The sequence below is a fragment of the Dasypus novemcinctus genome, chromosome 19 (assembly GCF_030445035.2).
Source record: "Dasypus novemcinctus isolate mDasNov1 chromosome 19, mDasNov1.1.hap2, whole genome shotgun sequence".
NCBI classification, from domain to species: Eukaryota; Metazoa; Chordata; class Mammalia; order Cingulata; family Dasypodidae; genus Dasypus; species Dasypus novemcinctus.
Genome location: NC_080691.1, coordinates 29,544,556 through 29,558,009, shown reverse-complemented (window position 1 = coordinate 29,558,009; position 13,454 = coordinate 29,544,556). Strand labels below are relative to the sequence as shown.

The 13,454-nt window shown below is 47.0% G+C and overlaps 1 protein-coding gene across 8 annotated transcripts in view; it reads right to left on the bottom strand.

The window, feature by feature from the left end:
• CCDC60 (coiled-coil domain containing 60) overlaps positions 1–13,454 on the bottom strand; it is a 182,511-nt gene that overhangs the window by 91,534 nt on the left and 77,523 nt on the right. For 6 of the 8 annotated variants that reach the window (XM_058281449.2, XM_058281446.1, XM_058281452.1 and 3 more), the window contains exon 2: positions 11,295–11,374. The exons of the other annotated variants lie outside the window; for them this stretch is intronic. In XM_058281449.2, the coding sequence (XP_058137432.1) occupies positions 11,295–11,374 (80 nt within the window). The remainder of the gene's footprint in view (positions 1–11,294; positions 11,375–13,454) is intronic. 8 annotated transcript variants of the gene reach the window in all.

Genomic DNA, 13,454 nt, shown 5'->3' with positions numbered 1-13,454 from the left:
TGTGGAACAGTTTTGAAGGAAGATCCTACTTTCCAAGACTCCCTTGGGTAGAGTAAGGCCTCTTTGCAGTGGCATCACAGTTCAACTTCTCCCTTTGTGCCATCCTGTGTCTCCAACCCTGCAAAGGTGTTGATCCTGAGTATACTCCCCAATAAACCACCTGTAAGCAAGTCTCCATCTTAGAATCTATTTCCTGGGAAACTATCCTACAGCACATGTAAAACATCAATTGATTTTATACACAGATTTTTATTTAGTTTTTTTCCCCCTCACTTGGGAGGGTCACTCAAGGTGTCTCTTCTGCCATATGGCCAGAAATGGAAGTCCATGGTTCAGTAATTAGGAAAGGCTGGGTTATAAGCATTTAAATAGGCTTCTTTACTACAGGACTCTACGTAGAACTTTAAAAATACTTCTGTGCATGAAGAATCTCTGAGAGGGGATGCAGCTCACAGCATTTCTCAAACTTATGTGACTACAGATCACTTTTCTTCACAGCGCACCTTGTAGAATGGGTATCCTGCTCAATTGACCCTGGGACAGTTTGGACAAGAGGATCTCTGTTTCCTTACAGAGCTAAAGTCCTCAGATCATCCCCTTTCCTCATGGCTTGGGGGAACTGAAGTCTGTTATTGTAATGACATTAAAAATGATGGAAGGGAGACTCACCCAGGACAACGAATGATGATGATGGACAACAACCATCCCAAAAAAACAGAGTACCTACAACTGCAAGCAAGACAGTTCCACTCATCTTCCCCATGGGATCTGAGCCCCAACTCAATCGGAAGCAAAGTGGGCATCCCCATCCCCAAATCCTCATGATAGAGGAATGAACAAACATAAGGGGGAAAAGAAACCCTGGACCAAAGTAGACTTCTTATTATTGTAGTAACAGAAGAACTTGTAAATTGATATAAAGATAATGGTCACCAGAGGTTCTGGGGTGGGGGGGGGGGGAAGAATAGGTGGAACATGGGGGTATTTTGGGGACATTGGAATTGTTCTGAATGATATTGCAATGATTGATACAGGCCATTATACATTTTGTCAAAACCTATAAAATTGTATGGTGCAAAGTGTAAACCATAATATAAACTATAGACGATGATTAGTAGCAAAGCTTCAGTATATGTTCATCAATTGTAACAAGTGTACTAAACTAATGAAAGATGTTATTAATGGGGGAAAATGTGAGAGGGGGAGGAAATGAGGTATATGGGAATCCCCTATACTTTCGATGTAACTTTTCTCTAAAACTTCTTTAAAAACAAAGTTAAGGGAAACGGACTTGGCCCAGTGGTTGGGGCATCCGTCTACCACATGGGAGGTCCGCGGTTCAAACCCTGGGCCTCCTTGACCCGTGTGGATCTGGCCCATGCTCAGCGCTGATGCGTGCAAGGAGTGCCGCACCATGCAGGGGTGTCCCCGCGTGGGGGAGCCCCACGCCCAAGGAGTGCACCGTAGGGAGAGCCGCCCAGCGCCAAGGAAGGTGCAGCCTGCCCAGGAATGGCGCCGCCCACACTTTCCGTGCCGCTGACGACGGCAGGGGCGGACAAGGAGAGGATGCAGCTGATGGACACAGAGAGCAGACAACCAGGGGAAGAGGGGATGTACGAGGTCCCGGGTTTAATCCCTGGGATTGAAAAGATGGGAGAGACATAATTGTCCTTCATTATCAGTATTTTGTCTCCTGACATTGCCCTTCTGAGCGTAGCTGATCTAGATCTCCCCCCATTGGTAAAGAAGGTGTGCGAATGAACTGAATTCTGGCCTGGTTATCGCTCCTGCCCCCAGCTCTAGGGGAGTGACCCATAGGGTGGTGCCGCGCTGTTTTGGATGTCGAACCATATCACTAACATTCCCACCACCAGTAGACAGTTAAATCCACTAAGAGGATAAATGCCCCATAAGGACTAGTTATCTCATTTATTTTGCCCATGAGAGAAGATTTTATCGTCTGTATGTGCTTCATCCTCCGTGGTGGGGACCACTTGATTGCCTAGTCCACACCACTGAAGCCTACAGAGTGGAAGGCGCCAGCCTGAGGTCTGCTGATTAATCAGATAAGGGGGGAACTCTGGCCTCTGGATTCCCTGGCCCCACCTCTGTTCTCAGGGCATTATAGGAGCTAAGGGAGCTAAGAGAGGGCCACTGAAGTGGTCTCATTTTATCCTCACAGGAAAATCCTATTCTAGAGACCAAAAACTGAGGTTCTGAGAGGTGAAATGGCCAGTCCGAGGTTGTGCAGCTAGGATACGGGTCTTTTGGTTTTGTCACCAAATCTCACACTCTTCATTTTGCCATGGAGCTGCCCATATACATTTTCAGATATTCTTAGGACAGCCTGCTTAAAAGCAACAATGGCTACCTTTTATTGAGTTATTCCTCCATTTCTCACCCTTACCTGTTTTCATAAATCCCAACAAGAGTGTGAGGTAGATCTTTTTACCCTTATATCACATATCACAGACAAACTGAAGTCTAGAGAAGCGATTGGCTTGTTCACTGCCACCGAGCTAAAAGCTGGTAGAGTTGGGATTTGAACCCACACAGCTGGTGCACTTAAACTCAGAGCCAGTGGACTGTCAGCCATACTACGGGAGCCCTCCAACCGTGGCTGTAAATCTGAGCACGTTGCCTGTTAGCTGGGAAAAAGTTTCAGAAGACACAGTTTTATGCAAATCCTTATACACCAAAAGTTCAAGGATTCAAGATATTTTGACGCTTCAATTTGAAAATGTAATCCTTTAGTTAAGCTCTTTTATATGTGGGATCCTCTGAGGCAGCCCCAGCCACAAGGAAAGGAATAAAAATAAATTTACCCCTAGTGGGGAGTAATACAGGAAAAATAGAGAGGAAAGCTTGCCCTAGAACTACAGTTAACTAGAAATGTCAAAAGCACACAAAGAAGCCAGAAACGGAGAAAAAAAGTGGGTAGGGCCTCTAGGTCACGTCCAAGATGATAAAATGCAATTAAACTGATCTAGCTTCCTCCAGTCCCACAGCAGAAACCTACCTTTGAGAGTACAGCTGTGTTTATCAGTCCTGGGCTAAGGACACAGGCCAAGCATCTGCCCATATGGAACATACCAGAGCCTCATTACTGTCCACCCACTGGCTATGGGGCATGGGGGTGACATGACATAGGGGGACCAAGGTCTCCTTTGGATGATTCACAAGGTGTGATTTTGGAAGCCTTAATTTTGCCTGCTTTGAAGGTATTGAACAGTATGAAAGTCCATGGTCTGAAACAATTCTGAGGCTTTGAGGCAAGGGGAGGAGCCAGTGGGGAGAATCAGGGTTGAACTCCTAGATGAAGTTCTGGGCTTTAGGCTACGGATGTGAGGGTCCTGGGGGTTGAGCAATGAGCTGCAGAAGCTATGAAGAGCAATAAGGAAAAGTCTGAAGTTAATAATAATTTTCTAACTATTTAAATTTATTGATTAAAAATCAGGTTAATTCATAAAGGGATTTGGGTGAGGTCTTTTCTTCCTGCTGGTCTCTTCCATTCAAACTCTCAATCTGAGTTAATATGTCATTATAGATAACAAAGTCTCCTTTTAAATCTTCTAATTTAGAGATGACAAAGGCAGTTCATCCTAAGTGGCAACTCTCTTTGATGGTGATGACTGTCTGGGATGCTGAGTTTTGAGACCAAGTGTGGGCTCAGATGCAAAGAGTGCTGTGATCCATTAGTGATGTCTGCCATGGGCACAGGAGGAGTGGGAGCATACATGCCATGTATCTGTCTCCTGGGTCCAGCTGTTTAAATTCATTTGTTAGGTGTAGTCCTCTTTGTTTCAAAAAATATTGGGAGACACTCATTTGGCCTGCTAGTCTAGACACAAACTTTATCTCCTACTTATTAAACACCATTAACTCAAAAAGAGTCCAAGAAATAGGGTGAGGTGATAAAAGCGCCCTCTTTCTTCTTGATCTCTCTGAAATTTATGAACTAAGAAATCCTTTTAGTCAGACTCAGTTGGTAAGCTGGCCTACTCAAGAAGAGGTTTATTATAGGAGTATGCATGGGGATGATAAGGGAATGTAAAAAACCTCATAGAAACCCAAGAGCAGGAACCTCACAGAGAAAGGAACTGGAGAATTTTCTCTTGAAGGTATTCTGAGACCGGAGTAGCAGGAGTTTGAGAGTCTTCAGGTTGAGCAGTGACATTACTTAGGGACTTTCTTCCTGTGCTTGCATCCCATTGGCTTCTTATGCACCTCACCTCTACGTATAGCATATGCTCACTCCCAATAATTGTTTTCTTACACCTTTGGTTTCCACACAGCTCGGCATGGTCCCTCTGGCCCCTGTTTCTCATGGCCTTGATGCTTCTACTTCCACTGGTACCTGCTTTATTCCTGATGTGTTTTCCATTTTTCTTTCAAAAGACTCTGGTTTATACAGATTATCTTTTGATACTCCTTATATCTCAAGAGATTGGAAAATGGTCCCAAATTGTCATCTCTTTGCCCTGTGACTTTGCAGCTCTTCCCATCAAGAGATGGAGGCTACTATCCCACTTTTCATATGCCCTGGCATTGTTATTTGTTTTAGCCCATAGAATATGGTGCATGTGGTGTTTTGCCAATTCCTAGCCTGATGCTCAAGAGGTCTTCCACTCTTCCACTCTTACTCAGAATCCCAATGCCATGAGAACAAGCCCTGGCTAACCTGCTTATGAATGAGGGACCACGTTATTTTGGCCAAGGCCATCCAGGACCTGCCTACAGCCAGTGGACCCCTGAACATGTGCTCGAACATCGCCAAGACTGGCAAAGCCACCTCCCCAACCCTCGACTGATTGCAGATGCACAAGGGAGCCCAACTGAGGTCAGAGAACCTCCCGGCTGAACCATAGACTCATAAATGATAATGAATGCTTGCTGTTTTAAGCCACTGAGTTTTAGGGTTTGTTATACAGCAGTAACTAACTGATACAATGATTTCAAGTAAATCTCAGAACTTCTCTGATCTGTTTCCTCATCTGGATCAACAAGACCTGCCCTGCCTTCCTTAGGGAAGATTTTAAGATATTATGCATATATAAGCGTTGGCAAATATTTATCGAGAGCCTACTCTGAGCTAGACCCTGGGGATTTACAGGGCAGGTTGACTCTGTCATAGGACAGCATTCATACCTCCATCTTCTAGCCACAGACCAGTCACCAGTTAGAGTGGGCACTCCTGATTGATTGGCAATGGAAGGAGGAGAGGTCAGCAGCTTACCTAAAAGGCCTAAAGCAAAGGACCAGTAATCGCCTTCACTGATTTATCCCAGAGATTTACATATAAGCCATCTCCCTTACTCTGTTTCTGCATTAAATTAATATTCAAGGGAAGTGGGTGTGGGTCCACAGATAGAGGGCCCGCCTACCATATAGGAGGTCCAAGGGTTTGATACCCAGGGCCTCTTGGCTCATGTGGTGAGCTGGCCCAAGTGCAGTGCTGCTGTGTGCAAGGAGTGCCGACCCATGCAGGGATGTCCCTGTGCAAGGAGTGGCCCCTGTGCAAGGACAGCCATCCTGCATCAAACCGCAGCCAGCCCAGGAGTGATGCCACACACACGGAGAGCGGACACAACAAAAAGAGACACAGATCCCCAGTGCTGCCTGATGAGAATACAAGTGGACACAGCAAATGGACACAGAGAACAGACAACGGGGGTGGGGGTGGGGGAGAGAAGTAAATAAATAAATCTTTAAAAAAATATTCAAGCCTTTATTTATTATTTATTAACAGGTATCAGGGATTGAATCTGGGACCTTGCACATGGGAAGCAGGCACTCAACCACTGAGCCACATCTGCACCCCACCCCCTTGTTTTTAACTGCTAAGTTCTAGGGATGGGCAAGGGAATTAATTCCTCCCATAAAAAAAGCATTTACTCATTTGAGACCAGGACAGTGAGCATGACAGGCCACACAGTGATGGATTTTACACCCTAGTGAGGCAGAGACAACAGGATATTGTAGTCCATCAGTGATGCCCTTACCCTAAGCTCCCACACCCAATCCACTAGCCAGTCTTGTGGCTCCATCTCCAAATAAATCCTGAGTCCGTCCACTCCTCTCCTTCACTGTTATTTCCCTATCTTGGCCATTGTCATTTCTCACCACGGCCTTCCAGGTGGTGTCTACGCAGCCCATGGGATGTTCTTTTACAATGCAGATTGCATCCTTCTCTTGTCCCCCCAGAGGTTTCTCAATGCATTTAGATTAGAACCCTAACTCTTACACTTTCACTATGACCTACACGACTCTGTACGATCCTGCCCTTGGTCACCTCTCCAATTTCGACTCCCATTTCTCTCACTCTTTCACTCTGTTCCAGCCACACTGGCCTTTTTTTAAAAAAAATTCCTCTAGCCTTTCTAGCTTTTGACTTTGGTTCCCACTTACCTCTCTTTTTTTTTAATATTTATTTTTTATTTATTTCTCTCCCCTTACCACCCTCTGCTCCCCTGCCATTGTCTGCTCTCTGTGTCCATTCACTGTGTGTTCTTCTGTGTCTGCTTGCATTCTTGTCAGCGGCACTGGGAATCTGTGTCTCATTTTGTTGCATCATCCTGCTGCATCAGCTCTCCATGTGTGTGGTGCCATTCCTGGGCAGGCTGCGCTTTTATTGTGTGAGGAGGCTCTCCTTGAAGGGTACACTCCTTGTGCGTGGGGCTCCTCTACGCTGGGGACACCCCCTGCGTGGCACGTCTCTCCTTGCACACATCAGCACTGTGCGTAGGCCAGCTCACCACATGGTTCAGGAGGCCCTGAGTTTGAACCCTGGACCTCCCATATGGTAGGTGGACGCTCTATCAGTTGAGCCAAATCTGCTTCCTCCATTCACCTCTTAAACACTCCACCTTTCTTCCCACTATTCCACTATGTCTTCATATGAATGGCTCAGCGTTTCCTTTACAAAACCAGCCTTCCCCAACCGTTCTAGCTAAAGGAACAGCTTCCTGCCCATTGCCATGCTCTATATATACCCGTTTTATATTCTTCAAAGCATATCACCATCATCCCTTGTTTATTTGCTAACTCGTTTGTTGGCTCTACCCCATTGTGATCATCATCTCTTATTCACTGAGGTTAGGAGTCTTGTCTGTTTTGTTTGCCGCTGTGTTTCCAATATATGCAACTGATGATGCCTGGCATACACTTGGCAATACCTGGTACTAAAAAATAATTGATGGGAAAAAAAAAAGAATGAGTACAGAGGGCTATGGAGGCACCAAGAAGCATCTGGCCCAATACAAAGAAAACAGCTCCTTCCTTCGCCAAGATTCCACCTTTGTACTCCTAATTATGTCACTCCAGGCACCAAATGCAGCTGGAAAGCAACATCTCCAGATCTCGTAAACACTTGCATAATCTATAACCTGCCGGGCTCTGCTGGGGCATAATTTGTCACTGCTTCTTTGCAATTGCCTGTTTCTAACTGAACCTTGTCATAGGTAAATCATGGCTCCAGGTTCAACCTCTCAATTGATTTACTGCAGAGATACTTGTTTCCCTTAAAACATTCACATTAAAAGGCACCATCAGCTTCAGAGGAAAATGTGTCATCAGCTTCAAGAGTCCACCAAGAACTGGGCATACGCAGATGCCTTGAATGTTGGCTTCTGCTAACAGAAATTAGGCAAGTACGCGCATGGCACGGAGGATCTGTGAAACAGGCAAGGAAGAAAGCAGTTAGAGTTTTATTTTTTTTAGCACTGTGCTAAATTGGCCATGAAACTTGGGATGATGCAATTAAATTATAAGAGGGCTGAAATATTAAATAACAATGCAAGAGACAGCCGTGCTTGGTTCGAGGTGGGATAGACTGTAATAGGAGGTGAAATGGGTTTGAAAAACAATGAGTGGAAAAGACGATAGCCTTGTTGCTAATAATTTGCCTCATTTAATACTGGGGGGCAGGGCTACAGGGTTGGCATCTCTTGGAGAGGTGACTGCTCCTGGAAAAAGGGCATTTCCTTCAGGAGAAGGGTCGCTGATCCCTTAAAACATTAGTGGGATCTGTGAGTGTGGCCGGATGAAATGCTTTATTGGCATTCTTGTTTTCTTACTTGGTCTGCTCTCTTTCCTATTCTCCTTCACGTCCAGCTGTTGGACAGGCTGAGCCTACCTGAGGAGGATGCTAAGTTCTGGCTTATTTCGGAACCACGCTAAATGGGCGCGGCAGGAGTGATAGATGCAGGGATGGCAATGAAGTGGCGGGTCTTTACCCCCTTTTAATCAAGCCCCTCTGTTCTACTGGGTAGTGGGAAGACCTCCGCTTTAGTCATTCTTAGGACTTGTTCCCAGTGAGTGTTGGTGAATGTTTTAACAACCAGCTCGCTGGGGGAGAAAATAAGTCCTGATTTCCGTGGGGTGAAAATGTTCCCACCGTGGCTAATTTCAATGTGACATCAGGGAACATAGAGGTGGGAAGTGCTTCCACTTTCTAGGCTGCTCAAGCAAATACCATGGGATGATTTGGCTTAAACCATGGGAATTCACCTGCTCATGGTTTTGAGGCTAAGAAAAAGTCCAATCAAGGCGTCATCAAGGAGGTGCTTTTTTCCCAAAGACTGGCGTCCTAGGGCTGTCAGTGGTCCTTGGTCTTGGGCCCTTCTGCCACATGGCAATGCACATGGCGGCCTCTCCTGGCCTCTCCCTCCTCTTCCACCTTCTGGTGATTTCAGCTTCTCTTTTGGCTGCTCCCTCTATGGCTTTCTCTCTTTTTGTCTGAATTTCATTCTACTTATAAAGCATTCCAGTAATAGGATTAAGACTCATCCTAATTGAGGGAGGCCACGCCTAAACCAAAATAACCTTATCAAAAGGTTCTACTTACAATAGGTCACACCCACAGGAACAGATAAAATTTAAGAGCATGGGATACACACAGCTGCAAACCACCACAGGAAGAGGCTTGCCGTAACACGCGGTTATAGAGTGTTTCCACCATGCAGATACTATAACTGTAAATAACTTTGAGGGCACAGATAATAACAGTAAATTGTATAGAATAATTAGGAAGTGATGAGGTTTGGGTATTTATTCCCTTTGTTCCTAATGCTGTTTAATTATAAGTAATAGAATTTAATTTTTAACAACGGCTGTGTTTAATAATGGCTTACGGGCTCTGTGATCCGGTTACAAGCTTGCTCTAGCGCATGGGTGCCTGGCCCCTGCCTTGGAGTGGGTTGAGGTTTTTGTTTCAATTTTATTGAATTTTACTGAGGTTTTAAAAAAATTTTTATTGAAGTATATCATTCACACATGAATATACATAAACAATAAGTGTATAGTAAGAGTTGTGAACTTACCAAACAGGCAGGGATAACATCAGACAGGACTCCCATACATCGATGGGGAGGGTTGAGTTTTGTGGAATCTCAGTACTCCACAGCTGACCGTGGAAGCTCTCATTTCCCAGGCTCGAGAGACCCTGCTATGCATTTGCAGCTGGGGGTCTTGGGTTAGAACCAGCTGATAACGAGCAGCTGGAAAGAACCAACGTGGGCATTAGCAGATGGGCATGGCCAGGGTCTGTTCTGACTGGCGGATACCAATGCCTGGAGAAGGATGACGTGCTTTCAGCCTCACCTCCAGTCCAACCTCCTGCTGCACGGTTCCCGCTGACGACGGGAGCAGCCTCCTGCTCCTACCGTGAGGGCAAATCCCTGCCGGAGGCTTGTCCTCAGCGGTGCCATCCTCTTTCTTTGCTGCCTACTCAGAGAGCTTTGGGCTGCCCGGCCCCACCTCCCACCAGCTTCCGGGGCTCCAGTGCTCCCGGCCCCAGCCTCCAAAGCCCCTTACCTTGAACCCAAACACTGCAAGGCCAGAGGGATGCTGGGGCCTGGGGGCCTCAGCCCTGGGTTTTGAGAGCCGAGTGCCCAGGCCTCCTGTGAGCTCGTCTCCAGGAGAGGCCGAGGCCGCGAGCCCCGTCGCCCCCTCGAGCCGGCGACACGTGCTCAGGACCACCCCGACATCGACAGTCGAGCACGGGAAAAGTGGTGGGTGCCAATGGATACGTGGTCTACGTGGAAAACACCCCAGATTTCAAGTCCCATGTGTAAAACATGCCCTAGATTTGTCACCGTTCTGCAGGGAAAACCACGTACGAGATCTCGGTAGTTTTTTTTGGAATATTGATTGCACGTCGAATGATAATATTTTGGATATGCTTGGTTAAATTACAGATATTATTAGAGTTAGCTTTACCTGTCCATCCCCTGTTTTAGAGTCGGTAGGGAAATACGCCCCCATGGAGCTCCTTCTTGACCCCTCGTCCCCTCCTCCCTGGTCCCATGAAACCTTTCCTTCCCCCGCCCCACCCCCAGACCCCACACCTCCACCTTCCAGCCTTCTCTGGGCTTGGTCAGCCTTCCAGTTCTGTCAAGGTGTGCTGCGGGGTGGGGTGGGGGTGGAGACACCAGTGGGCAGCGGGAAGGGGGGAGCTTTCAGGTGACGGGATGAAGGAGGGAAGCGTTTTCCGTGGCTCTTCCTGTGGTCTGGCTCAGACCAAGTGAGATGCATCGGATTAACACGCTGCCTGTGTGACCTCCTCTCAGTGGGTCCCTTACGTGTTTTGGGCTAAAAGGGTCTCCACCTCTTTCTCTGCCATGAGTTGGGATGCCTAAAGTCCCGTTTATTGAGAATACTACCTTGGAATGTTCTGGGTCCCAAGAAAAAGGTAAGGGGCAAGGAGAAAACATCCCCCCACAGAGAAATGAATGAAATGTGTTTCTGGACTGCCAGCTGGTCACAGTATCTTGGGGAGAGTTCTGGGGGGTGGGGGATAGGAGCAGCCCCTGCGGTCCAGGCTGCAGCAGCGTTCCTGCGCTCGAGGCCTTCTTACGACCCCTTCTGATTCTCGTCCCATAGGTAAGGAATCAAGAGACTCAGAGAGGGCAAGCGTCTCCTCCAGGTCATCACTGGAGGGTGGCAGGGCCGGCATTTGAGAGTGTGCATGCTGTGAGCCCGGAGGAAAAGAGGGGGTATCTGGAGCATGTGGGAACTCTCTCAAGAGGGACTCAGGTCCAGGAGGGAAAGCAGAGGGGATTCTAGGTAGGGGGTCGGTGTGAGCAAGAGCGGGGCAGTGGGCTTGGTACAGGGACTCCCTGAAAAGTCCACCCAGCAAGGGGTCCTGTGCGCTGCTCCTTCCAAGGTGACCCTCCCCTAAGCCTCCGGCTCCCCTTTTAGGAACCTGAACTTGGCCTGGGCTCGTGAGCAGCGCTCCGTAGCCTGCTCGTCACTGTCAGGGGCTCGGGGGCGCGTTCCGTGCTGGGCCCACTCACCGGCTCCGTACAAGGTCTTTTCTCAGGTTTATTATTTCCTTGCCCATATACCTGATGTTCTTCAAAGGCATGTCTGGCGCCTGATGGGAAGCCAAGAAATGAAAGGAAAAAAGTGTCAATACAGTAGCTATTCCTGGAGTCCATGCCTTCATCTGGAGTGACTGACCAGGCTCGAGTGTCCTGGGCAGCAAGAGTCCATGTCTACACCAACGAGGGGCAGTGTTGCCCAGTGGAAAGGGCAAGGGCTTTGGCGACCAGGAGACCCGAGCTCTGCTCCAGGTTCTGCCCTGTGACTGCTGTGTGACCTTGAACAAACTACTCTACCTCTCGGGGCCTCAGTTTCCTCATCTGTAGAATAGGAAGTAATTCCTACCTGGCCTTGAGAATTAAGTTAATTGCCAAATTTCTGACATAGCAGGCATTGGTAAATGACGGCTATTAATTTTTGGATTACACTCAAAGTAAAGCAAAGAATTCAACCTTGATAATTATTGTTATTGTTGGTGGCGGAGGCAGCGGATTTGGAGAGCTGACTCTGGTCAATATAAAGACACAAATCTACTTTATACCCTTCCTGCCCCATGTGAATTACTGCGATCACTGTTCACAGGCTTTGCTCTCTCCTCTGTTCACGTGCCTTGACCAGGCATAAGGGGATACCTCATTACTCAGAGGTTGATACCAAGTCAACATAAAGAAGAGAGTTGACTGAACTATATTTTCTCAGACCTAAAGGTGGAGAAATGATAATAAGAATATTATCTGGATTGTCCTGCCTCAAAATTAATTCCTGCCATATTAGGATTTAAAAAAAAAAAGATTTATTTATTTATTTATTTATTTATTTTTCTCCCCTCCCCCCCACCCCGGTTGTCTGTTCTCTGTGTCTATTTGCTGTGTCTTCTTTGTCCTCTTCTGTTGTCAGCGGCATGGGAATTTGTGTTTCTTTTTGCTGTGTCATCTTGTTGTGTCAGCTCTCCGTGTGGGTGGTGCCATTCCTGGGCAGGCTGCACTTTCTTTGGCGCTGGGCGGCTCTCCTTACGGGGCACACTCCTTGCGCGTGGGGCTCCCCTATGCGGGGGACACCCCTGCGTGGCACAGCACTCCTTGCGCGCATCAGCACTGCACATGGGCCAGCTCCACACGGGTCAAGGAGGCCCGGGGTTTGAACCGCGGATCTCCCATGTGGTAGACGGACGCCCTAACCACTGGACCAAGTCCGTTTCCCAGGATTTTTTTTTAAAAATCAAAAGATATAGCAAGAAGTTATGAGAATTTGGGCACTTTCAGATGAAAGCTGATGGGAGAATACATTGGGATGACTTTTCTGAAGGGCAATTTGTCAGTGCATAGCAAATGCTTTACAAATGTGCAGTGCCCTTAGATCTAACAGGTCCTCTGCTGTCCGGCATCCTGAGGGAATATCCTTGCCTGAGCAGAGATTTATCAACAAAATTGTGCAGCAGAATGCTGCTTGCAATAGCAAACTACTGGAAACCCTCTGTATAGCTCACAGTAGAAGACAGGTTAAATAAATTAGGGCACATCTAAACAATGAGCAACTACACAGCAATCACATATGAGGATAATATAACGATGTAAGCATATTTGTAGCTACAGAGCGATGTTTCGAGTTTTTAAGAAAACGTCAAAAAGTCATAGGCATAGCATGTCTCTGATTTTTGTTTTTGAAAAGTGGTATATGTGGATATACACTTATTAAAAGATACAGAAGGGCATACCCAAAATGCTAACTGGCTGTGACAAACTCTGGGGGTTGGGATTATGAAAGATTTTACTTCTTGTTCCTCGCTTATGTGCATTTTCTATTACTCTATAATAAATACCATTTAGTTGCATAATAAACAGAAAAAAAAATTAAGAAGAAAAAAGAGATGACAAAATGAAGTCGACAAAGGCTGACTGGCAGTGCTGTCCTGAGACCGTTTTGCGGACAGCAGAGCAAAGACGTGTCAGTGACACCCCCCTGGAAGTGATAACGTGGACGAGTGGGAGGAGCCTTTCTCCGTCATCGCCACCCACTTTCTCTAACAATGAAATTGGGCGGCAGTGCCTGCTGCCCTGGGTCTTTACGTGGAAAGGGAAGGAGCAAAGCTCTATCAGAGCTGGATGATGTGTGGGGTGGGCTGGGTGGGAGTC